The sequence below is a fragment of the Halichoeres trimaculatus genome, unplaced genomic scaffold (genome assembly GCF_033239565.1).
Source record: "Halichoeres trimaculatus isolate MK-OKI-2021-1 unplaced genomic scaffold, fHalTri1.1 fHalTri1_scaffold_5, whole genome shotgun sequence".
Lineage (NCBI taxonomy): Eukaryota > Metazoa > Chordata > Actinopteri > Labriformes > Labridae > Halichoeres > Halichoeres trimaculatus.
In genome coordinates, this window is record NW_027437183.1 from 14,931,339 (window position 1) to 14,958,018 (window position 26,680).

At 39.9% G+C, this 26,680-nt stretch overlaps 1 protein-coding gene across 3 annotated transcripts in view; it reads left to right on the forward strand.

Moving 5' to 3' along the window:
* The window catches only part of pde4d (phosphodiesterase 4D, cAMP-specific), a 212,401-nt gene that overhangs the window by 96,167 nt on the left and 89,554 nt on the right, over positions 1 to 26,680 (forward strand). Inside the window, exon 1 of one of the 3 annotated variants that reach the window (XM_074669552.1) lies at positions 15,696 to 16,576. The exons of the other annotated variants lie outside the window; for them this stretch is intronic. Coding sequence (XP_074525653.1) covers positions 16,314 to 16,576 — 263 coding nt within the window. The 5' untranslated portion in view covers positions 15,696 to 16,313. Of the gene's footprint in view, positions 1 to 15,695; positions 16,577 to 26,680 lie in introns of those variants that run through there. 3 annotated transcript variants of the gene reach the window in all.

Genomic DNA, 26,680 nt, shown 5'->3' on the forward strand with positions numbered 1-26,680 from the left:
TCAAATGGTCAGCTTAGCAAATCCAAATAAGCAACTACATTCTAGAAAACAAGCCCCGGGAACCCACAACCTGCGATTGATGAGACGTGCAGGCGACTTTCTTCTCTCCTGATACCAAAACACACATGTGCAGGAGAATTTTTTGGGTGGGCAGGGGAGCGTGGTGATGTTTACCGGCTGAGTAGCAGAGAGTGAAACGAGCGAATCACAGAAGAGAATTACGTTCTGACGTCTGGAAACATTTAGGTTGCTGTTTGTGCTGGATGATTGCGATATAGTCATTTTATATTTTTCTCACGTGCAAAAACCCATGATACATCGAGTATATTTGCTATATCCCCCAGCCCTACCTCATCATTTAAAAAAAGTCTTGAGAAGATCTCATGAAGATCTTGTTCTACAGAGTGGACCGTTTTGAGCAATTGAAAGACAGATTCTGGGATTTCTTCAACAAATTAATACGTACTTACTAAAGCCTGTGTTTAACTGTAAAGTGAAATATTTATCTCAGTTATCTAATGGTAAAATGCACTTTAAAAACCATCTCAGCACAGCATTCATGTAAAAATGCCAGAACTAGCCATTATGCTACATTTCATCTGTAGTCCCTATTGCAGAGTAAAAAAAAGAGAGAGAGATAAATAACCACAGATAGTGTTATGATAGTGGAAATAATGGCAGCAGAACTCAGAATGCCTGCAGTCAGTTCGGTTTTCTGAAATAAAGGGTATTTCTCTGTCACAAATTACAGCTGGATGAGAGATTTTGGGGAGAAGTGACTGCTTAGCAATACTTTGCACAACCACACCAGCTGCATTCAAAGCACGATCCGCTTGTCCAAATGTGACAGTAGCATCACATAATCAATACATCAGGCTGAATTCCCCGAGAGACAGAAGAAAAACTTCTCCACAGTGAAAGAACGTCAGGAGTCAGAAAAGGCCCAAAGCTTCAGATGGGCTAAGAAACACCTGCATGTCACATTGTATGACTGGTGAAGAAAGTCCCACTCAAAGATCATCTCAGAGCCGGGGTTTGTGGCAAGAACAGTATGACGCACACACAGGGACTACTAGATGATGAAAAATAATGATATGACAGTCAATGAACTTGGTGTTAGGAGTGTTCAAGTAGGAGTAAGTCTGAATTCCGACACTTTGATCAATACAACACCACCCTCCCCTGAAAAGAAGCATCACCTCATTCTCCAGGGACAGGCTGTACTCTGGCTGGATCTGTGCTGACAGGCGGCAGAATAATGACACTGAACACACCTCAAAGAGTTGGAGAAACTGCTCTAAGAGCAAAAGTCTTCAGTCCAGAGACTTTGATGGACTTTAATTTACAGCTACCTGACCTTATCTACATTGTGCATTGGGCAGATCGCTCCTTTTTTTCCTCTCGGATCCTGCAGGACTCCTCTGTGTGATATAATCACAGTAAATGCTGTATTTATTTTGTAATAAGCGCTTCGTTCCCATCACACTGTGCCTTGATTCTGGTAAATGTCAGATATTTGCACTGCTGTAATCTTACAGTTCACTCCAACAGTTCAAACAGCAGAAGTCTGCAGAATCCTAATGTTCATTTAGGGGAAATGAGACCAAACTCAAGACTTAGTGGATGTGATTTCTAAAAATGCACTGTCTGTTTTTTAGTCTAGTTGAGCCAGTTTAGTGAAGTTGGGTGCAAAAATCCTCAAGAAGCAGCTCATTTAAAAACTAACATTTCTTATCAGGAAAAAACCCTCCTGTCATTACCGCAAGTTTGGAACCTCTGAATCTTTTTGAAACAAAGTGTTTTAATTAGTCTGGAGGAATATCACTGCATATGTGTGGAGATTTGTGTAAGCCTTTTGTGGCCCCAGACGCAGCAGTGCAAAGTCTGATAAATTCTTAGTAAAGAGCAGAGATTTGAAAGAAAATACTTTAGAAATCAGTGGATTGTGGAGCTAAACAGAGTTGGAACTTTGCACCCCACCATTTATTACTGCTGGAGGCTAGAGGCTACATTAGCTGCTTTAACACAGCTGCGCACAAATCTCCAATAGAACTGTTCGCAGACGAGTTAGATCCAGAGTAACGAAGGCAGGAAATGTTATCCAGGAAGGTGAATATGGTGCGTGCTGTTAATGTTGATTCACTTTACTCTGAGCGCTCAAGCCTCCTGTTTATTTATGAGTCTTTAAAAGAAATCCCTCCTTTTATTCTTGTCTGATCAGCTCTCTAACATGGAAGTTTTTGGCACATTTGACTTCTGTAGTTTCTAATTTTGAAGTCTTCTAAAGACTCCCTGGCATCTCCTGAGATCACCCCAGGTATTATTTTGAAGAGGAGAGGAGCATTTATAATATTATTTATTCAGTGTCAATTTTGAGGAGTAATTTCCCTCTCACCATGCATCAGTGGCTACTCCACACCCATGTCTGGAAATCCCTGTGTTACCTCTCTATAATTCCTATCCTCAATGAGCCGTGTCATAATACACTCTGATTTCATTTGACAGATGATTTGTAATGAGCGGAGTAATTTCTTTGTTTGTGTTGACCTGAGATGCTTCCTCTTGTTTTGTGAGTGTGTGTGTGTGTTTGTGTGTGGACTGGATGTGTGCAGCACAGCTTGAAAGCAGCTCTGCCTCCCTGAATGGAAAATAAACAGATTGGGTGATCTTTGTGCCTTAAAATAGAACATGTAAAGGGTCAGTTATCTAGGGCTGCAGCTATCGAATATTTTAGTATTCGAGTATTCTACTGAAAATCCCATCAATTAATCGAGTAATCAGATAAAATACATTTTTGTTTAGTGAAAGAGCAGTTATTTTTCAAATGAAAAATTTTCTCTTTAAGAATTGGACTTTTCTGATGCAGCATGTCAATAAGAGCACTTGCTTTGGTAGCCCCGAAATTTGTAAACACACTTTGACTCATTTTTTGTGTCTTGTACATCTCATCAAATGCTGCGGACCAAAATGGCACCCGTTTCGTAGAATGACCCATTAGTCTCCTAACTCCAGAAAAGAAGCTAGATTTGTTGCTAGTTGCTATTTTGTATAAGAGGTAGCTTGAGGGGTCTGAAAACTCTCTTAATATGGCCTCAGCTCTATTTGAAATACCACTCCTTGATCTTTTTTAAAATTAAACGATTCCTCGAGGCAGAGAAAATTACTCGAGTATTTTTTGTAATCGAGTACCTCGAATCATTCGAGGAATCGTTTCAGCTCTACAGTTATCTAACATTTTTGTGCACTCCACCATCCAAAATACAGTTAACTGATTCATACATGATCATGATCAAACATTATCTGCTAGTGAGCAAAAGCACCCCCTTTTCTCAGTATGAACGAACATTAATAACGTTAAAAGTACATATGTGTACAGGCTGAGATATGCCATCTCAGAACCTGTTAAAGTATTAATAGATGCTGCTTTGTGCATAGACACACACACGTAGGAACAGGATCAGCCTCTCTTTGACGGCCATGTTTATTACTGTTGGCTATTTCTGGAGCTGCCCCATTCCTCCTGTCCTTCTCTCCCCTCTCGTCCCCTCTCGACCTCTCTTCCTTATCCCTGTGGTCATTTGTATTCACCCACTTTCATTAATGTGCACCCTGCCTCGGTTCCAGTCCGCTCGGAGCCTCTCTCCTTTGGCAGGCTGCTCTGCTTGTGTCCTCCCTCACCCCCCTTTGTCCCTCTCTTCTGCCTCCCCTTGCCCCGTTTCCTCTCATCAGGCCATTTGCATGCCAGAGAGCAGCTCAATAGGAACAGAACTGCTGCCATACTCTGAAATAAGTACAACTGAATATGTGAGTGATACACAAAGAGACTGGCATACTCAGAGTTAATAAAATGTTCCAGCAGCGCATCTTAATGGATTCTGTCCAGAGCCTGTATTACTTCTTTCTCTGGCAGTGAACCCAATAATAACTGAGGACTCCCCAAAGTTTTAGTTAACTGGTTCATGCAGCACACTAGCTTCAAAATATATTACTCAGAGATGGCAGTGATGTACAGAACAGTGTCAGATTAATTTTAACCACAGAGATGCCCCATTTTTCTCTCCTGGTACTGCCACAAGTTTGTCCTGAAATAATATGAGCCATACAGGTTGGGACTTCATGTAGTTACACACAAAAATAGAAGATAAAGCCTAATTATTTTCATTATGCTGTTATTTTGCCATTTTTCTCCTTGAAGCTAGTGTTACTGATTTGGATTATGGGGTAACAATCCCATACAGACCCAAACACAGGATCAGTTTTATCCACTTCTGCACAACAACTTTGTGTGTGTTTAAAGTCATTAACCCAGTATGCCTGTGTGTTTTGGCTAGGCAGAGCTAAAATAGCATAAAGGAAGGTAACCTCAGCAGCTAAGCAGTTTGGAGGTATTTCAGGCTAGTTTTGCCAACAGCTCTGGCAGCAACCTGTAATATGTGCAAATTTAATTACTCACTTATTCACAGCTGAGGTGTAGGGTTGAATTTTAATCCCTGTTAGTAATGGAGATTGACTCACCACATTTTTACACATTAATAATCCCATAAAGTAACAATAGTCTGTTAAAATATATCATTTTTCTTTTGGTTATAGTTAAAAAAAAGTCTGGAGTTGGTTGGCGCATCACTAGTCAATGCAACTCCTTTTTCCCCTACTTTCATTTTTAAAAGGATGCTAGAAAACCCTCCACTAAATTGCAATGACGGAAGCAAATTAATCCAGCCAAGGAAATGAATAAAATAAGAATCTTTGATTTATCAGAACCCAAAGAGTCATTAAATTTGATCATTTTCTCTCTTATGCTCTATCTCTCTTTCCCTGTGCTACTAGCAGAGCAGCTGTGGAGACATGGATCACAAACCAAATGAAAGGTGTAGAATAAGAGAGTGTGACCTCCACTGGTTTATAAATGATAGATGTGAAATTATGTGAAAAATGACAAAATGGTCAGTAAATAAAAATTTCTCCTCCTCCTTTGTCTAAAAAGGGTTCAGCTATTTGTTTACTGTCTCACTGATTTGAATCATCCCCGTTGTCTTCCAACATTCTTGCAGGGTGCAGTCATTTTAAACACAGGAGGTAGTTGTATTACAAATCTGCATTTGACAACTTTAACTTGCTTGGTATGGAAGGAATAATGCCCGACGACGTGTCCATTATCAGAAATGAATGGACAACACGGGGGCGTGAACTGTTTGACGTGAAGTGGAGGATGGGTGCATCTGTCAAGTCCATTCATTTTTGATAGTGGACACCTCTTCCGGCATTATCCTGCATATATCATGGTCATTAACAACAGGAAAATATATTAAATCATTTATTAATATGTTAATGTTGTTTTTTACTGTTAAAATTGTATGTTTTTCACAAGAACCAGCTGAGTGGATATTTAATATTTCTTGTTGTGATGTGTTTCCAAGGTAACCGGCTCGGGTTACCTGTAGCTTGGTCGGCCACAGCTGTTGTATTAGGCCTAATCAGTGGTGGGAAGTGAGATAATTGCTTAACGTTATGATACGTGATACAAAATATCATTTCAAGTGCACCTCTGGTGTGTGTCCAGAGGATGATGCTAAATTTTGTTTCAAAGAATCAAAGTCCAAAGATAATTTCCCAAATTGTTTTTATTGCAAGAAATATTATCCACCACTCACTCTGATCATCAAATGTGTATTAAGCAAGTTAGCCTATGTTAAATTGTTTTTATAGATATTATCCACCATTCATCCTGCATCAAGCAAGTAAGTTAGTGAGGCTGCACAATAATTTAGAGCATTCAGGCTATTTGACTGCAACTTTTTTTTTTTTAAGTGTCTAATAATAATAACAATAACAATAATAATACATTTTATTTAAAAGTGCCTTTGTTGACACTCAAGCTGGCTTTACAGTCAGTAAAAACAATAACACTTTTTTGACAGACACCCTGCAGCTAAACAGAATTGACTATTAACTCAGACCATGGTATAAATACAGAATGAACCTGCCATAGTAATGCTGTTAGTACTTCATGATTGTGTTTGTGGCAGAATGACTGATATGTGTGTATTTTAAGGTCAGAGGCAATATGACCTTCAGAGGGGGAAGAGGACTCAGACCACAGTCCCTGTCAGGGTCAGTATGACAGCTGTGCTGGCTAACTAACTGTGAGATTAGGTCACATAGGCTGAGAGACGGATGTACAGCTCTGCAGGAGGATGTACCAGGGTAATGAGAGGAGAGGGCATAGCAGGTGAAAATGTGACACTTAAAGTGAAGAGGAGGTTAAAAAGTAAGAGGTAAAAAGTAGGTTTGGAAATTAGTTTTGTACTTGGAGAGAAGGAGAAGTGAAAAGGAGGACAAGGGTAGACTTGCCATTAAGAATTTCACTTTTAGGAGACAAAAAGTTATGAAGGATACAGCATAGTTGGTCTTTTAAGTCAGCACTGGACTGTGTTTTCTGATGATATTCCTACACGCAGCTTTGTTTTTCACCTGTCAGTACTCATCTCTCTCTCCCTCGTGAGGCTGTGCTGGATTATCTGTGATGCCTACTGAAGTTGAGCGGAGACACAGAACTGCAGTTCTCTTGAGGACTGCTGCCACTTCCTGTGTCAGTTTTCTGGACCGTGCTGTCCTTCCTTAAAAATCTGCAAGAGACGCTGAAAATTCACATTCAACCTACAGTTTATTTCACACACAACAGCTTTTTTCAACTGAGTGAACTGTCCTCATTTCCATTTCACAAGGCCAACTGCTTCCACCGCAGGCTGTGAGTCATCTGAGGCGAGAGCAGCTTAAATGTTAAAACTATAAAGAAAAATGTCAGTGCCCAAGTGGAGGGAAACTGTCCTTTCTTAATGGCACTCGGGTCAGAAATACAATTGATTTAACTTTGTTTAAATGAGGATTTTGGCTGAAATGACCTCTTGTGGCCTGAGGGGATGCGCTTTGACACAAGTGATATCATATTACAGACCAACAGAGGCATACCTGCATAAGCAGCCACATCACAGCTGATATGTGTTTCTGATAACATTGCAAGAAAACGTCTTAACAAATGCTGCCATCTATTGGTCAAACGCATGAACTATACTTCCCATCAGGGGTAGAACTGCTCTCATGATGTTTATAATACATTACTAGTGCACGTAACAGTAGGTTGAGAGTTGCAGGATGTCTGAATTGTTATCTGAGTAAAAGTGAATTAAGAGGGTGCTTTTAAGCCTGTCTCAACTGACCAAGGTTAAGATCAGTATACTCTTGCTTGTGATGTGGCCCACTGATGGATCCTTGAGTATTTCTTTATTCTTATCATCGCTCTTAATCAAAATGCAAGAAAATTGGGTGTTCGATAATAATCACACGAGTTGCGTCTGAAATCAGCCGTCACATGCACTTTTTACTGAATATGGAACTTAGAAGTGCTGTATGAATTATCAGCAAGAATGTTCATACCTTATAGAGGACATTATTTTTCATAATGCATTGTGAAAAATAGTGTACAATCAATGATCATTAAACAGGCAATGTGTCCCATCATGCATTATGATATAAAGGAAAATGGTAGAAATACTCAGTTGGGTGACAATTCTGAGGTTTCCTTTAAACAAAATGTTATGGTAGACAAAAAAGGGGAAGTTCTGATGAAATCTTGATGGATAAAAAAATTTAAAGACAATAAATCTGGATTTTTTTTGTTTGACGATATCAGAATCGTGATTCTTGGTGAAAAAAAAAAATAAACATGTTTTTTTTTCTCTCATTCAAATTCTTTGTTTCAGCCTTTGTTTATAAGCTGGATTGGAAAAACAGTTACCCCTTTTCTCCAGCAGAGGGTAAAATGCTTCTCCTTGACTCACATGATGTGCATTTAATTGGAAGATATGTCTCCTGATGCAGTCTGTAGACATTATCATCATCATTTAAATTTTTCACATGGTTTGGTGTTAAAAAAGGAAACTAAAAATCACCAAAATTGTAAATATCGAAGGATCGTCATTTATATTGAATCAGCACCCCCAAAAATCGTTACAGAATCGAATCACGAGAATAGCATATCGTCCCAGCTCTATTTATTTGTAAGAAAACTCTCTGCCTGACACTTTTTTTTAACTTAAATTCTTTTGTTATGTATTATATATTGACATCCAGTGTTTATGTTTTAAATGTTCAACAGCAATAAAATTGTTATTTAGTGCCCACTGGAGTAGTTTTTCCATTGTTCTATATTGTGCTGTTTATTGAGCTCACTACACAACTCAATCTGTACCGTGCGGGCTGGTGTAGGGGGATGATTGTCAGTCATAGGATTATTCAACAGTTGTAATAAATAAGGCTGCTCTTCATTGTTAGTCCCTGAAACCAAAATGTCAAAAGAATCCGTGTCTAACTTGAGGATGCTCTCATATCTTTTAGAAGGTAGTTGCATTTATATGAAGAAGCATGAAAAGTCTGTTTTTAAAACTCCCAGTATACTCGTAAAAATGAAGAACTATCCTCTATGAATACATTTGAAACAAGCCACGCTAAGATATTTTCTCAAACTGATGCTACCCACTTAATGACTTTTCTGGGATTTCGCAATAAAATTACATCCACAGTGAGCACAGTTAGCTTTTTCTAATTTTGTTAGATGAAAATGTGAACACTGAAGGGAGTTGAAATTTGTTGCAACTATTTTTCCCCATCTGTAGCACTTGTAATATTTGGCCAGCTAACCACAGGGAAGGTTTGACTGCTTTCAAATTATCCTGCTTATTTAATCTGAGTGTTGATTTGATTTGAATTCTTAGTGTTAGTGTGGTAGCATGCACTTTAACTGATGTTGCTCCTTCCTCTTGGTCTGTGCTGTAGAGCCCCACCTGAGACTAAAGTCATGGACATAAGAACCATAATATGGGATCATTTGACAAGTGTTTGCATAGGCAGTATACCGGGTAAAGTCAAAATACCATGCTAGCATAAAGCAAAGAGCTCTAACTGCAGTGCATGACATGTCTTTAAATCTCACAGTGTCCACACGAGGGAGGCAGAGGTGCATCTCTGTGTTCTGGATGCACAGAGACCATCTGTCTGTAGTGTGACTGCATGTAAAGACTTAGGTCTACACTGTATCAGATAACAGATCCTTTAAGTTGAATGAGGTCATTCAAGGTACTCTTTAAGTCCTCTAGCAGGTTTCATTTCCTCTCTATAGAAGACACACAATAGTATCTAAATTTAAATACATTCTTATGTTATATAGCCTATTGAATACAAGCTAGTGGTGACCATAGCAACAAATAATCTCAATACATCTTAGTCATCCTAGACGTCCTCACACACAGTATAAAATGAAGAGCACTGATCTAATGATTGAGTGTCACGCAGAGAAACCTTTGGCAGCAACACCCAGACTGCAGACTGAGCTCTGAGAGGTGACGGCATGCTGTGTTCTGCCAACACAAACGCATCCAATCTGTCAGGACTTAACAACACTTTGGTTTTGAGCAACAAACTTAGTTTTACAGACATTTGATGTATTATTAAAGTGGACAGTGTTCTGCTTTAATTTCCTCTCAGGGATTTATTTACCAAAGAAAAGAAACATTTTACTGAAAAGACCTTTTTTATGTATGTATGAATATCATTTTTTCCTGTGTTTATGTCGAAGCTGCAGTCTCTCTTATCTTATTGCCTACCTGTCAGGTGTGAGTCATACATCTGTTAAACACCCTTTGGGCTAGAACATAGAGTACAAAATGTTGAGGTTATAGTTTATAACTCCTACACAGAATGCTACATTTCTCCAGCCTGCATTGTGCACTTTTTTTTAAACTCTCAGAAAGAGACGCTGATTCATCTCTGCTCATTTCTGAGGCCTTTGTGTATCAGTTATTGTCATTTTGGACTGCATTATACTAGATGTATTCTTTTTTGGCAGCAATTGGGTTGCATTTCACTGTCAGGTGCTTTTGTGAGAAAGAGAGAAAGTGGACAAAGTCCAAAATGTGTTCCCACTGTTTTTAATTTCATTGATTTAAGTGTCAGAAGAACGACTTGCTATGACAAAAACCAAGACACGACTTTGTTAGGTTTAAGCATTCAATTTGTTTTTTGAAAAGTATTTTAAAAAGACAGTACTCAGGCTTTACTTGGTCCTCATCATGCATCCATTTAGTTCTTCGTCGGTGCCAGCATTGTGTACCAGGATGTATAGATGTATTTTTGTGGTGTGGGTCTGTTTAAGTGTCTGCAGTTTTGCCCTGCTGATTGGCTCCCCCTTTGTTTCTTTTGTTCCTCCAGCTTTTAGTTCTTGACAAATCCACTTGTCCCTCTCCATCTTTGTTGCCCCTGGTTACCAAGGGAAATGCACACAGACGTCACAAGCAGCAACAAGGAGGGGCTACAGTAAGAAAAAAATGTTTGACAAAGAAAAATGAGAAAACAAGGCAGGTAGCAGAAGAGAGGAAAGAAAGTAATAGAGAAGAAGGAAAGAATGGCAGTCACCAAGTGTGCCAAGGTATTTGCATAAAAAAGTGTTTGTCTGTTTTGACTGTTAGAAGAGGCTGATAAATAACAGGCTGTCAGATGTAGGCTGTCCATTGCTGTCATGGCTGAAAGTGCCCGTGTGACAGCCACAGCTTGCTTTGACTGAGGGTTGCATTTTAATGAAGTCAACAAGCCAAAAGCCCCAAACAGCAATGGCTCTGGAAAAATAATAGTTTTATAGTCCTCAGCAGTTTTTCCACCAAGACAGTCTCCCAAGTCCATGAAAATAATTTCATTATGCTCAGCTCTGCAGAAGAGTCTGTGGTCCTGTAATGGGAAACAATGAGTGGAGGAGGAAGGTAGGAACTGGTCCCCTGGTTAACACTTTTGCAACAAATCTACACGTAGCCTATGTCATAGATCTGTGCAGTCGCATGTAGCCAGCCTGCATCCCATCCCAATGTAACTATGTGTAGAAGTGAAGCAAACCGCAGCTCCAGTGGTTGGTGATTCATGCTTCCTGTTCTTAGAAACATGTCTGCCATCAGCTGTTGACTGTTTTTCCCCTCCGATATCTTCTCTTTATCCTTCCTTGTAATATTCATGGTACAACAGTAGCATCATGCTATTCTCAGAGACACTGCGAATGGAGCCAACACCTGACATGAAACGCCACATTGGAAGGACTTCACCTTCTGCAGATGGACTAAGGAGAATGAGGGTGAACAGCCTGGTGAAGAATGCCAGCTCTGTCCTGGGTGTCCTCAGGACTCAGGGAGATGGTAGCTGACCGGAGTTAGTAACCAAGCTGTTGTCTCTGATGGACAGTATTATTTGTTGTTTCTTCTTGAGGAATCTGAGTGTAGCCGGGTGTCAAATATAATAATTATTTTTTTTCTTTCAATAGTCTAATAGCTTCTTTACAGTACCTGAAAAAAAAACACAAGCTGTCAATCATCGTTAAACGTGATGTAAAACTTTGTTTTTAACCTCTTATATCTACTGAAGTAAAACTTTTCAGAAAAAAGGACTTGAATACAAGGCAGCCAAATAACAACTTCGAACCACCACAACAATCAGACATGAGAAACATTTCTACAAGGTGTACTGATTTTTTTAAAGTTTGACCACAGCCCATCTGACATGACTGGAGAGCTGGATTTTTTTACTTATACTGCAGCCAGCCACCAGGGGTAGCAGTTTTCCTGGCGACCTCACTTCGAGCTAACCAAGATGACATTCATTTTTTTTACAGTCTATGGCATTAACTTATATTTAGTGGTAAAGCTCTATTCTGGGAGCTCCCTGCCCTTCCACACGCCCTTATGGAATGCCAAAGCCTGAGGTAGGGAGAGCACATCTCCCCTCTCTCATGATCACATTTGAAAAGCAAGCCGCAACCTCCTGTCTAAAAAAATGAGACAAGGTATAAGTGCGAAAATCTTCTTTTTCTTGAGTGTCCACTTGAGGCTGGCTCCGGAAGTACTAGAATTCACATACACACCAAGCCAAAAATGCTGTTTTCAAAGCAGAAATAAACCCATTTACAGCCTGATTCAAAAATCATCTCCTGTCTAAATCGATAATTTCACTATCAGCATACACTGTAGAGGGGGTGAATTTTTTTTCTAACTCAACAGTTTAGAGCAGGGGTTCCCAAACTTTGCCATACCAAGGCCCCCCAGACAGCATTTGCTTCTGGCTGGGGACCCCCTTTGGAAACCAACAGACAATGTTTTAGAATATATAAAGATATGTCAAAATGAAGAATTTTTTTTATATATTTTTTTTTATTCGCCTTTCAATGATTATTACTAGTGCTGTCAAGCGATTAAAAAAATAATCTAATTAATTACAGGATTTGTAATTAATTAATCTAATTAATCACATTTTAATCTCATATCTGCTTAAGGTCCCAAAATAAAGAATTTGAATTCCAGGACATTAAAATTACATTACAAGACATTAAAAAAACATTTAAAAATCAGGTGGGAATATATACAACACATTTTTAGGTACCCTGAGGCATAAGGAACAAATGAAAAAAGTGTTATGGTTCTATCTTTACAAAATCTACACAGTCCTGCACCTAAGATAAGCTGATTTGATTTTTAGGACGTTTTTTGCTTCTGTTCACATTTTTGCTCGATGTGGACTCAATTTTTTACTGCAATATGAACTTCTATACTTCTATGAAGTTAGGAGAATCAGGGCTAAAGGCTAAAAACTGTGAGGAACTATGTACAAAACACTTTTTTCAAGTCTTGGATCAAAGAAAAGTGAAGTATTCTCAGTTTAACATGCTCTGAACACACAAACTGTTGCTCATTGGTGCAGAGCAGCCCCAAGCTGAAACATGACACCAGGAAGATGGAAGCAAATTTTCAAAGAGTTCTTTAGATTTAAATACCGGACAAATATCGATCATTCAGGGCTTGTTTAATGCAGTAAAGAGTGTAAAATTACCTGTTTTTTACAGAATTGAGCTAGAGCAAACGGTTGATTTTCTTTAGATTTTCAAAAAGGATGAGTGAATAAACGAGATGTGGACAGCAGTCCCCTTACCAGCGCTCTCTCCTCCCCCCGGTTCAAAGCATGTTGCTGGGTGTGATACATTCAGAGACCGTCCGAAATTTAATAATCTGACGGGAATACCACTATTTTCATGTGGGATAAACGGTTTGTAAATGCTAGATATTTGAAAGTAAGTGCGTCTTTGAACGCCTCGCGGGTTTGAGATCCAGATTAATCTGCGTTAATTTTTGTGACGCGTTAATTTGCGTTGTAATTAATTAATCTAATTAACGCGTTAAAATGACAGCCCTAATTATTACATTTGTTTAGGATAGGAAATTATTAACAAACAAAATCCAGATTCACAGAAGTAGGTTGTTGCAAACGGGAGAAGGCATTTCAGGGCTAAGGGGGGATCCTCCTTTCTTACATGTAGCCAGTAGTTATACAGTGGAAGAGCCTCAAAGTTTAGTTCAACAGCACTTTATATGTTGTATGTTCAGGACAAATGGTTAAAAAAACAACAATAACAAAAAAAGATTATATTTTTTCACTCCCCTCCAATTTTCTTTGGCCCCCTCTTCCAGGTGCCCCCCCAGGGGTCTGCGGCCCCCACTTTGAAAATCACTGGTTTAGGGGACGTTAAGATCACAAGCTTTCCCAAGCAGAGGCATAGCTCAGCTGACGTGACTGACAAGCACCCTATAGCTGTACTCAAAGCCACCGTCACTCCCAATATGGTGGCAATAGTCGACTTCCTTCCAAAGTCTCCCCAACGTCACCCGTCAGAAACAGACGGGTGACGTTGGGGAGACTTTGTCCATTAATTACAGTCCATGGTGAAAAGCCAAAGCAGGGAGAGCAGCAGTGGCAGCAAAGACCCACTGGGTAAAGAACATAGCAGAGCAGGCATACAGCATCATCATAAATGTGACACGGGTAAAATCAGACACTGCAGCATCAAAAAGAGTTGGTGTGGAGGTGAGTGATAAAGTAGTTTGGAAAGAGAGCTGCAGACTAAGTGGTTTACCTGTCATCATTTAAGGTCCAGGATCAGAAAATCAACCAGTTTTATAGCTTTTAAACACACCGGAAAAATAAACGTGCTTCACTTTTTCATCTCCAGATTGTTTCTTTATTCGTGAAGTTACCAAAACATTTTGGTGGTTCATTGGAGCTTTAATATTTTTTTTTTTTTTGCAGAATGAATTTTTGATTCTTGGTTTTATGGACATTATTAGTGGCTGGTAAGCGCAGGTCCAATGACTGCAAGAATGTATGCATGCGTGTACAAAGCAGCAGCTTGCTGTGTGGCTAGCTAGAGTTTTATCTGGCAGTAGAATCAGCTGACTGGATTGTGAGAGAACAAACATCAACACTTCTTATGTTGTTGTGAGGTGACAACGGAACATTTACCTTAAGCATTAACACTTTCAAACGATTGGTCTGCACCAAAAGTGATCAGTAAATGTGTGTTTGCGTTAATTAAATGAAGCTATGAGGAATTTACCGTTTGGTCAAGTACAATAAATAATTCTTGGCCAAATTAGAATAATTTTTGTACAATTTGTATACTGTTCCCAATACCATAAATGCTGCTAAAGCTGTAAAAAATATAAATTTGAAAACCAAAGTTGGTTATAATGTGCTAACTTTACATTTTTTGCAAGGAAATGTATACACAGGTTTAAAAAAATAACATGTTTTCATTGTTGTCCCAAGAGTGATGCAATGCTGACGTTAGCATTTAGGTCACAACACCACTGTGCCAATGCTATTATCTCGGCTATTAGTCTTTTCCCCCTAATTCTCAGGAATTTGAGCTTTGGCCAGAAAGAAATCCCCTGATTATGCTTTGAATCGTGTTTTCACGTTTTTGGTTGCTGCTTGTCTGGAAAGCTTTGAGGTGAAGCAGCTTAAGCTGGAGTTAATCAGTGATGCCAACGAGTTTAGAGATATGCTAGCAACAACAACAGCAACAAAAAGATTTATTGATTAATTTAAAGGGTTTGCTTGAGGATGAAAATAATTTAATAAAGAAATAAATAGCCTGTGAGGTAGCGTGTTAAAAGCAGCAGTAAATGTGTATTCAGTTATTAGCATATCTCCCCTCATTTGAAAAAACTAACACTGTAAAGGGAGTGTCAAATGCTTGAGGCGAGGTGATGATGCTAGAAGCTCAAAACCTCTTGCATACATCTGAATGTTAGCAGAACACATATGAACAGTGCACTTGCACAGGTAGCCACATTGCGTCATCTGCTCATCCCAGGGATGTCCTCTTAAGCTGAGTGTGCTGAGTGTGGACTGAGGGTTACTGAATAACTAATGTGCTTTTAACCCAGACTGCTGCATCCAGAAGTGCACCTCGTAGCTGTATATGCTCTGACTCTTGGTGCATGAATGCATACAGCAAGCTTGACTATAGTCGTTACCTCACCTTGCCATATTTCTCCTTTCATGCGTCCCTGTTTTCCTCCCCTCTATTGTGTACAACCCCCAACACACACACACATATTCAAACACTCTCTCACACATGCTCACGCTCGGCTCTAAAGGATCAGAAGCTTATAAATCGGCTGCAGTCAGCAGTCAGTCTCTGTGTGGGGAAAGGAAGGAAGGAAGGAGGGATAAATTGCTTTGACTGGACGGAGCACAAATCAACTAAGCCGTGTTGGACTGAATCATACTGGATTGGTGGCTTCTTTATTTTTGCTGGTAAACCAATGCAAGAGGGAGAGGGGGAAACAGAGGGAGCTGTTCTGTGCTTGGATCTGATAAACTGAACTAGTTTATCTAAAAACTCTCCTGGCTCTATATTGCTGGACAGCGCTGAGTTCGCCTGCAGGCCTGGGAGAGAAAAAGGCTGGAATAGACGGAATTCCCTCTTTTCTTTTTTTCTGCATCCAGCCCTCCCTCCCTTCCTCCCTCCCTCCCTCCCTCTCTCCTTCCATCCTCTCCTCATCTTCTCTCTTGCACTTTCACAGCAGACACCCAGTGTTGCAGAGCAGACAAAGGCAGCAGCCCTAAGTGCTCCTGTTCATGCTGGCTCCTTAAAAGACGAGAAGGGAAATAGAAACCAGGGATTTTTCTCATCTTTTTATCCTGTTCATCTGGACAGAGGGTGCTGCATGTGTGAGGAATTAATAGCAGAGCTCCGCCAAGGAATTTTTGGATGCGTGCTTTTTTTTCTTGACACATTCCGAAATTTGAAGGGAAAGCGTTGGACTCTAAGAAGGGACAAACCCTAAGTTTTTATTTATCGCTCTTTTTCTGATATACCTTGGCTATTTTACTGTTTGTTCATCCCGGTGGTGTTAGTGCTGGTGGTGCAGGAGCCCGGGGCCGGCATGGCCCAGCAGGCAAGCATGGGGGTGACCCACCAGGACACCCTGGCTGTGCCCCCCATGCCCAAACACTCAGGCCTGAATGAAGACCTGGTGAAGATCCTGCGAGAGAACCTGCTGCAGCCGGAGAGGCCAAGAGGACACCGGCGCTCACCCTCCTCCATCTCTCCCCGCCTTTCACCCCGCAACTCACCACGACTGCTCCGTCGCATGCTGCTCAACAACAACATCCACAAACAGAGGCGCTTCACCGTCGCACACACATGGTGAGACTCAGGTGGAGGGGCTGTGACTGCCTGGAGGATTGAAAGCTGTTGCTCAGGCTCATAAAGTGTGTTTGTCTTTTGTCAAACAGCATGTTACCACACCCGCAGCAAACTTTGGAGGCTGAGGTGGTGTTTGTTGAACACTTTGTGCAAGGGTGGTAGTGTTGGTGGTGGTTGTGTGATAAGCCATCAGAGTAATTAAACTTTGTTTGCGGTTCAACTCAATTGCACTCCCCTCCTGGTGAAATGGCAGGAGTGTGCGTGCGCAAATGTCGCTTGCAAGTTATTTATGTCAAAATCTCCAAGGAAACCTTCTCCTTACCTCATGTAATGAGTTTCTACCTCAGATTCCCTCTCCTGCCAGCTGTACATCAATTTCTGTCACTCCCTACCTGTGCCTGCTTCCCACTCTTGTTCCTTTCACTCCCCTTATCTTCTGTCTTTCTTACTGCTTCTGCTTTTACCTCCATGTGATATGCACTGGTGCTGTATGCAAAGAGATGTAGCCCAAAGCTGCCTGTCTTGTTAGCTAGGTAGAGCCATCCATCACTAGGTTTTCTCCCCTCCTGCTGAGGTTTTCTCTCCACACTTGTCTGCCTGCAGTTTTTGACTATTAATTAGTCTTCTATTCCTGGCTGTCTATCAGCCTCGACTGCACTCGCCCACGCCTCGTCCCCTCCCTTCCCCTCATATCTATTCCCCATTCAATCTCTCTCGCCTCCCCTACCCACTCTCATTCCTTTCTCTCCCTTTAGCCAGTTTATCTCCACCCTCTTGCCGTACCCTTTACTGTCCAGTCTTCTCCATCTTTCATGACCCATCTTGCTTTCTCCGTCCTCTCGATATTTCTCCCATTTCTTTCCCCCCTGCTTTCTTTTTCTGCAAGTTTTGTGTCCCAATTTGTCTCCTCCAAACCTTTCCTTTTAGACACCTCCCTCCTTCTTCCATCTGGATCAGACTTATGACGTAAGAAATGGAAAAAAAGGGACATTCACTCATGAATCCACTCTTGGTTTCTTTTATTTGACAGTTTCCTTATTAATTCCGAGCTTGACGTGTGTTGTATCTCTGTTTTTGATCACAGCAGCTTCCACTTTACTCTCCTGTGTCCCTCTCCCTGTTTCCTTTCCTCTAATCTTTTTTTTCTTTCATCTTTCCTTCTTTCAGTCTTTAAGCATCTCTCTTCCCTGCTCCCTCTGCTTTCTTTCTACCTTTGATAACTCATGGGGCACTAATAGCTCAAGGAGATAAACCTCATTGCTAAAGCTTTGTTCTATTTTTGAGAGGCACAGTTGCTGTGTGTCTGTATAATTTAAATTTTATGAATTAATATCTCTGTGCAAAATTTTACCGTGTCGCTGTGTGTGCATGTGCAAGTGTGCTTGTTTGTGCGTGGTTCTTAATTCATATTATGTAATTTTACACACCACCACCATCGCTCTCCCTAGTGCCGCATTAAGCAGAAAGCTATTTCTCACAGCTCCATATTAAGAAGCAGAAAAGACTCAGTCTTGAAATGGATTTTCCTTGTTCCTCTTGTGACACCCATCCTTGTCATCAGCATGACAGAGAGGCTAGTGAGCCTCATTTTCAAGGAAGCTTCACTTGTTAAATATGTGAAGATGATGAAAACAGCAGTGGTGAGAAGAATAGTGCTGGTGGCATGTTGATGTACTCATTAAAGATAAGAGGAGACCTTGTTTCTAGAAATGATCAACTACTTGCTTCCATTTTTAATGGTTTGCTGTTCCGCATGTTCAGTTAGGTTACTCAGTAAGCCCACGCAGAGTTCACTCTGAATTTTCTTCTTGCAAGGAATCAATTTTCAAATTTTTTCTAACTACTGATCTGAAATTCTGTTAAAATCAAAGATTCACACTTTTCTTCTTTCCAGTAGACTTATGGTGCATTTCAGTGTCTAAAGAGCTTTTAACCCATTGAAATCCCAAGGTCTCCCAATTGTGAGGTCGCTCAGCAACAAAAGGCATAAAAGCACTTTTCACATGCAAGCAAAGCCATATTGCACTTCAGATTAAACAGGCGAACCTCAGCTACAAACATCGTCAAGTCATTCTTCAACCCAACTTTCTGTTTGTTTGAGCTAAGGCTGAACAATCAGTCGAATTTTGAATTTGATTTTATTTATATTCCTGCACTTTAATTTGTGTTTTTTTATGAGTGAGGGATCAGTTAGATTTTTATTCATTTGATATTAGGGTCCACACAGGGTTTCTCATTCATTTTATAAAAAAGTCCACTTCACATGTTGACATATTTTAAAGGTTGAGCCAGAGGTTTGGCCTTATACAAATTTCTGCACTTCATTTTGTGTGAGATTCATAAAAGAGAAGATTCATGTTTATTTTCTATATTATTGTTCATGCCAGGCCTGTTATTCTGCTGTGCTTTGATCCTTTCTCTGATTTTATTTAAGGTGATTAATGTTAATTTTATTACATGTCAAAAAGGCATCAAGTTAAATCAATCAGTCAATATTCTACTGTAATTGTAGTAGCTAAATTTTAAAAAATGTTACTTTTATCAATTCATGCATCACTTCATCTCATTTCATCATAACGTGGGCCTGGCCTAGAGGAAAGAATTGTTTTTTATGTTAACAGTGTCCTTTGTCATGTTGGTCATACTGTTGAATGGTTTAGTGCTTGTGTTTAGTGAATAATGTCGAAGATAAAGATCCCCCCCAAAAATCACATGCTAAATTGCAATCGCAATATTGGTCCAAGAAAAACTCAATTAGATAATTTTCCAAAATCGTTCAGCCCTAGTTTGAGCATACTTAAGTTATTCCTCTGAGTCAGTGACATAGATACCAATACTGACACCTCTGAACACATTTCACAAGTTGTCCCTTTATTGTGAAACCAGAATGATTCAAATACAGCTTGTAGATGCAGAGATATTCTCTTTTCAATTTTGGTATGTCATTTTCCAGCAGAGACCCCCAAAAAAAGACCAGGGTTTAAATTAGAGCATGATTATTGCAATCGCAATTGCAATCGCAATGTCAGCACATGCAATTCAGATTTTTCTCCATGATAACCAAGCAAGTCTGTAGACTCATCATGACACAACTTTTTTTATTACATCGCAAGCACAATCGCAATCGCAATGTTGTCCACCTAATCGCAAATCGCACCTTTTCCCCAAATCGTGCAGCACTAGTTTAAATATGTTAAGCACCTTTCAGGTGTTCATCTGAAAAGCTTTCTTCATCACTTTTAGCTCCACTGTAGATCTTTACCTGACTGTAGTGTAACTTCTCTGTCAGAAAGACCAATAATTGTGACAACCACACACTGGTTATATGACTTCAAAATACAATGTAAGAGGGAAAGGCTCTTGAAACACAGCAAAAGTAGCTAAAACCTTTTAGAAACACTCATTACATGTTAAAGTCCTGTTATCTTCATTTCAATTTGGTGAAATTAATTTAATTTTAGAATGAAGCTTTTTCTGGTGAAGCAGTAATGAGTTAGCATTACTTACTAAATATTCCCGCTCAAATCTGCAGGGAAAATTTCTCGATTATTTGCTGATGAGCTGGTTATTCATGTCTATGTAGGTTACTCTTGTGTTTTCAGTGCACAGAGCTGTGCTGTGCTTTCTCCTAATGAGGTTCACATCAGATGTCACATAAGATGATAAGCTGGAAAAAGGTGGGGACATGAGTCGATGATCAATTATCATCTCTGCTAGTATTTGGTGACACACTGCGGCTACGTGTTCTCTTTGCAAAACAAATTGTTTGCTTGGAAAAAGGCAAATTTCGCTGCTAAGAAATTTGCTACGGCTCCATGAAATAAATAATTCTGGCGCCATGGGATGCTTGTTGCGCTGCAGCCAGTTTAGGGAGCATTTTTTAGTTAGATTCTGACTTTTTAGTTTAACGTGCAGTAGCTGCACGTTCCTTTCCTGAATCCGGTCCTGAATGTTGATTTCTGCAGTTTTCAGTTTAAGGCATCAGAGAAAATGCTTCTCAGTGAGACATTTCAGTGATTAGTTTTGGATTTCTTGATAAAAATGTTAAGCAGAAACAAAATGAATCATCAGAATTTAAATGTCTGTTTTAAATGTCAGACTTGGGTGTTTCAAACCTCACAGCTAGCACTCATCTTGGAGTTTATCCTTGGCTTCAGAATTTGAATGAAACACTTTTTCTGGTTTTCTGTTTGCACATTCCTCACAGTCAGTGTCTGATGCTGTTTGGCCTTCACCTGAGCCTGCAGCGCAAAACATCTCTTTTATGAGATCGAGAAGAGGAATGTGTTTGCTCCCACATATCTATGTGAATCTGAAACTGAAATGTGCAGTTTTGTCAGAGACAGGAGTGTTTAGGTGGAGCAACAGACAAAGACAGTGTCAAAAGACAAAGACAAGCACTTAATCTCTGGGTAACACTGGGGTCATGTTTCCTTCCTTTTGCTTAAGTCTTGACATTCGGTCAAACGTGAGTCAGACAGAATCTCAGGTGAAGATAAAGGGAGCGTGGGAGGTTTGTGGTAAAACTGATGTGTTTGTGTGCACGTGAGATGGAGATCATGTGAGACAGACTATTTCTCTGCTGGCGAGAGGCACCATCAAACGGCTGTAAGGAGTCAGGAGGTTGACAACTGCAGTGTAATTTACTCCAATCACCTTCTCATTGTTTTACAGCTGCAGGGGAGCACAGGACTGCCGCGCTGTAAATCTAGTGACACACACTCACACACACACAGCCCTCAGTGGCTCCACTCTACACTTCATTAACGAGACAATCCTTCTCCATCGACCTATTATCCTGATGTGCCACTTCGTTCTTGTCTTGTGGGCACAGAACGCCATAAAAACATGCTCAGATTGTTTTACTGTAACTTTGTGAATCCTGCAGAGAATACTTCACAAATGTTGAGAGAAATCTCATCGCTGAAAGGACTTGATTGGATTTAATCATTTGCGAAGACATAAAAAAGATACTTCTCAGGGATTTAAGGGAATGAAATGATTGCAAAGCAATGGGTTTTACTGCAGAATTTTCACCCCAAACAGCCTCAGATGTTGACAAAATGTGGTGGTAGTGAAATGGAATTTTTAAAGCTGTAAATATTTGAGCTGAGCTTACTTTTGCTGGGAGGATTTTAGGTAGAGTGGTGGATCTTGCTCAATTGTTGCCAGAATATTACAACCTAAGCTGCAGCACTACCCCTCAGTATTACTGTGGCTTTATGTATGGGTTTAAAGGGAGTTTCTGTAAAACGGTGTGTTGACATCAGACTTAAGCGCTGTATTACTTTGAGTCTTGTTATGAGGGGATTTTTGAAGGATTTGAGTTGCTTTTAACAATAGCTAAGGCGCAGGATTGTGTTGCCATTGTTATGAGAGGGAAGGAAAGATTACAGTGATGTGTGCATGCTGTTTTTATTAGTATGTATAGGCGTCTGCCTGTCAAGTCCACTGACACACTCATTATCAGCTCACAACACTGTCTGTAGCATGCTAACATGTTTGGTCTTGTGAGACAGTACGACAGGAGGTTAATTGCTTTCAAGAGCCATGTCGGCATCATCATGACAGCATGTTGACAGAGCCCAAGAATGCTATTATTGAAATGCTTGTGCACAAGTGGGAAGACTTTCATGAGAAATGCAATCTCACAATGTTGATTGTCGATCGCTCTCAGTCTCACAAATGCACCAGAAACACAATGCAGTACAAGGCAGCAGCACTCACCTTTAAGTGACAGACAGACCAGCATTCACGACTCAGTGTTTGTATCCTCTCTGTCAGAATACCTCTGTTTATATCCTGGTGTTCAACTTTCCCTTACCGCTGACCCTGAGGTATTTTTAATGCTGTTGCACAACACTGTCTGATGCTGCATTGCAACAGTGAAAGTGTGTCTTTATGTAACAGCAGTGGGGGGTTTCAGTGTCGGGAGACAGGTGGCTCCCACTGCTGGTGCTGCTTCTCTGGCTGAGTGGTCCGACTGGGGCGTTTGGATGGCTGGAGGGATGGACGGATGAGGACAGATGAGTGATGGGTTGAGAGATGAATGATTGATGGATGGATGGATACAGGACAGATAAGTCGGAGGGAGAGTGTGGGAGTGAAGGACCTCGAGCTAAAACACAGTGGTGTTAATATAAGTGAAGCTTTACTTCTCACTTGGTTATATCATCAATCTCTTTCTCTCACACTCTGAATGTCTCTCATCTCTTTTTGACACTTCTTTTTATCTCAAGGAAGCTGATTCAGTTCCCATAATTGCCAATCAAGGTCTCACAATTATTTACAAGTCATATGACTCATAGTTGGACATGGATGGAGTCTGAAAAACATGTGATTTAAAGGATTAGCTTGAAACTGAGCAGAGGAGGTCACTGCCAAGAAATATGCCAGAGCATTATTAGCTCTTTATGTAGCAGCAACTTCTCTTTTTATTCAGTGGTGTTTTGTACCAATTATGGGACATGTCAATCAGTGAGCCTCAGAGGTGCACGGAGGCAAGCTGTTGTCCTATTTTCAGCGCATTCACTGATGTTAGCTATCAGGAAATGTTGTCAAAGAAAACAGTCTTCTAGATGAGGAACAATGAGACGGGGACACAAGGATTAACAGTTTATTGTGCTCAATAAAACTATCAAACAGCACCACCCATGCTAGTTGATACCAGAATATCCAGTTGGTTAATATATTATTAATTGCTACTGTATTGATGCTACAATGCCCTTTAGCCAGGATGTTAACAAGCACATATTATTTATGCCGTCTTTACAGGCGTATAAACACAACATGTGACTAGTTCAACTCGTATTTAATCATTAAAACAGAGTGATGTATAACTAGTACAAGCACAGGGATGTTAGCTTGCTAACATTGGCTACAATCAGCAAACCACTCACTGTGATCCTGTGTTTAGCCCTGTTGGATTGATTGTGCTTGATGCTGACAGTTTTCTGAGTGTTTCTTTACCTTTAGACTCAACAACAAACAATCAGAAGCATCTTATATCCCACAATTATTTCATCAACAGTCCATTGCTGGACTCACCATTTACTTGGTGGTGAATCCAATAGTTGAAGTTTCCAAAGTTGTTGTAAATGTTCCGTGCTAATACAACAGCAGAAGTTACACATTTATTTAAAACCCTTAAACCCATTGGAGTGCCATCACTCCCATTTACAAGAGCTTTTTAAATTAGAAAAGAATAGAATAGAACTTTCTTGTCATTGTAACAAGTATGATGAAATTGAAGTCACAGCAGCAATCAAGAAAACAAAAGTAAGAAAGTGTATAGAAAGAAAGTGTATAGAAAGTGCAAAAAGGTCCATAAAGGTCCGTAGATGATGACAGCTTGTCCATCATTCTCCAGTTCAGCCAGCCTCCACCTCCACAGGGTCCAGGACTGAGCTTCTTCTGTCATGCTCCATCTTTGTCTCCTGTATCCTGTCTGCTCACAGCAGGTGAAGCTCTTCCTACATGGCGTTGGTGTCTGATGTCAGCTCCGTTAGCCACGTCTGTGAATAGCATGATGCTACTCTGCCCTCTGGTATTTCCTCTGTTGCTGGGTTAGCATGGCTAGGTTGTCCATTTTTTTGGAGATAGATCTTACATTCCCAATAACGTTGGATGGAAGGACAGGTCGATGTCGTCACTTCTTAGCTCACACCTGAGAACCATTACGTCATCCTCACCTCCTTCTCCTCACCTTGTGAGAAGACATCAGGCCTTACACCAGTTAGCACTGACATGCTACAGGCTGCAAACAGCTGAGTTAACATGTAAACAATGCAGCCATGGTTACATGTAGGATCTCCAGACAAACACAGGAGAAAAAGTAGTAAAAATATCACTGAAGCCACAAAAAGTTTGGTGGCTTTGGTGGTTTTTTGCCATTACTGTATAAATGTGTAAAATGACTGCCAGGGAGAAGATTTAAACGGCTCTTTTAGGAGGAAAAACAAGTTTTCTGGCAATACCTGGGGATATTACAAAAAACAAGTCCACGTAGCCTGGGTGATACTTGGGTGATAAAAGGTTTAAAATATCACAAGTCCATTCTCATCTGGTCTGTTCTCTTAACCAGTCCTTCACTCATGATTACAAAGAGTGATTTAATGTGTTTAAGAAACTCAAGACTGATATTCATTAGAGATGAGGACAGTGGGGACATTGCAGTTTCTAAGAATGATGTACTTGACCCTGTCTTTCATGAGTGAAGACTTCAAAGAGAGGTCATCTGTGAGAAAGTGGCTGGGTTCCCCTGTATTTATCATCTGCATTTTGGGCGCCATACATCATAGTGACCTCTTTGTGTTTGGGCTGTTCCTACAAAAGGTGAACTCATTTTTGGTAATCCAAAATTATCTTTGCCAAATTATCACTAGATAGTAAAATTTTGAGCTAAATGAGTAATTCTAAAGCAGAAATTATAGTATAGTAACACGACATTTTCTCTATGCAAGGTAGGGCTGAATGATTTTGGAAAATAATCTGATTGTGATGTTTTTTTTAAACCAAAATTGTGATTGCAATTTAGCATGCCATTTTTGGGGGGGTTATGTTTATTTTCTACATTATTCACTTAACACAAGCAATAAACTGTTCTATAGTATGACCAACACAACAAACAATAGTGTAACATACAATTTTTTTCTGTTTGCCAGGCCGACATGTCATGTTTACTAATAAAATATACATTTATTTAACTATTACAATCACAGTAGAATATTGACTGATTGATTTAACTTTGGGCCTTATAGACCTGTAATACAATTATTATTAATTACCTTAAATAAAATCGGAGACAGGAACAAAGCACTGCAGAACAACAGGCCTGTTATGAACAATAAAATGAAAAATAAATATGAATCCTCTCGTCTATGGATCTCACATAAAATACAGTGCAGAAATGTAAGTAAGACCAAATCTCTGGCTCAACCACTGAAATATGTCAACATGTGGAATGCACTGTTTTCATAAAATGAAAAAGAAACACTGTGTGAACATAAATTTAAATATTTATTGTATAGAAATCGTTCTGATCTCTCATCAGTAACAAAACACAAACTCAAGTAAATGCACTTGAATTTTTTGTTTTGTTTTGTTTTTGAAATTGCAGCCTTTGCGATTTGAAAATTGCCTTCTATTGCAATGTCAGTTTAAATTTGATTAATTGTTCAGCCCTAATGCAAGGAAAAAGATATAATGTCATTTAGTAGAAACCTGAAGTCCTGAGATGAACTCATTTTTCATTGTAATGTTGACAACAAACTACATATAGTATATGAGAGTAAAGTTTGTGATGTGAAGCAGAGTCTGCCAGAAACATGTTTCTTTTTCTTAGTACCTTAGCAACACTTCCCAACTGAAGCCCTCTTTTCCTCCCTCGGTCAGAATACTGAGATTTTATTTCAGGTGAAATAGGATTTCAGAGCCCCCTTTTGTCACGGTTTTATAGATGACATTTCTGTTTATAGCGAGCATCATTTTGCCTCGTCTTCCTCCATAGTTTCAGACTAGCACTTTGTGGTCCATACCTTTGTGACATTTGGTCGTCTCCAGCGTGTGACTCCGCTGCAGTAATTACCTTTCATTCCTTTGAGGTGGCTTTGAATTGCGGCTGTCATCCTGCTGTGCAGCAAGCAGGCTTCTCCAGGTTTTATCATCCGAAACACTGCTCTCCACCTGGGAGAATGAATCACCTGTGATTTGCATACATATGAGCGTTTGAGAAGTGCTGCTGCTCCTGTGTTAACAGCGCAGGCTGCATGACACATCAGCACAGCGGAGGCTTTTCATTAGCAGTGACAGGTAGAATGCTCAAACACGCAGTTTGTATACATGTGGAGAAATGTACAGTAATAGAAACAGAAACACTCTTGTCTGTTTGAACATCTTTCTGTTAGAGAATTAGACAGGATCCCTGTTACATGACTCAGCTTTGATTCTGTATTCCGAGCTCGTGGCCCAGTCAGTATTGGCTGAGATGAATAAGAAAACTAAGATTATGTAACTGTGTGACTGCAAGAAACTGTGAAAACCAACAGGAATAAAGAGTTAGAGATGGATACAAAACTAGTTTTTCATGTGTTATATGCTGGAAGT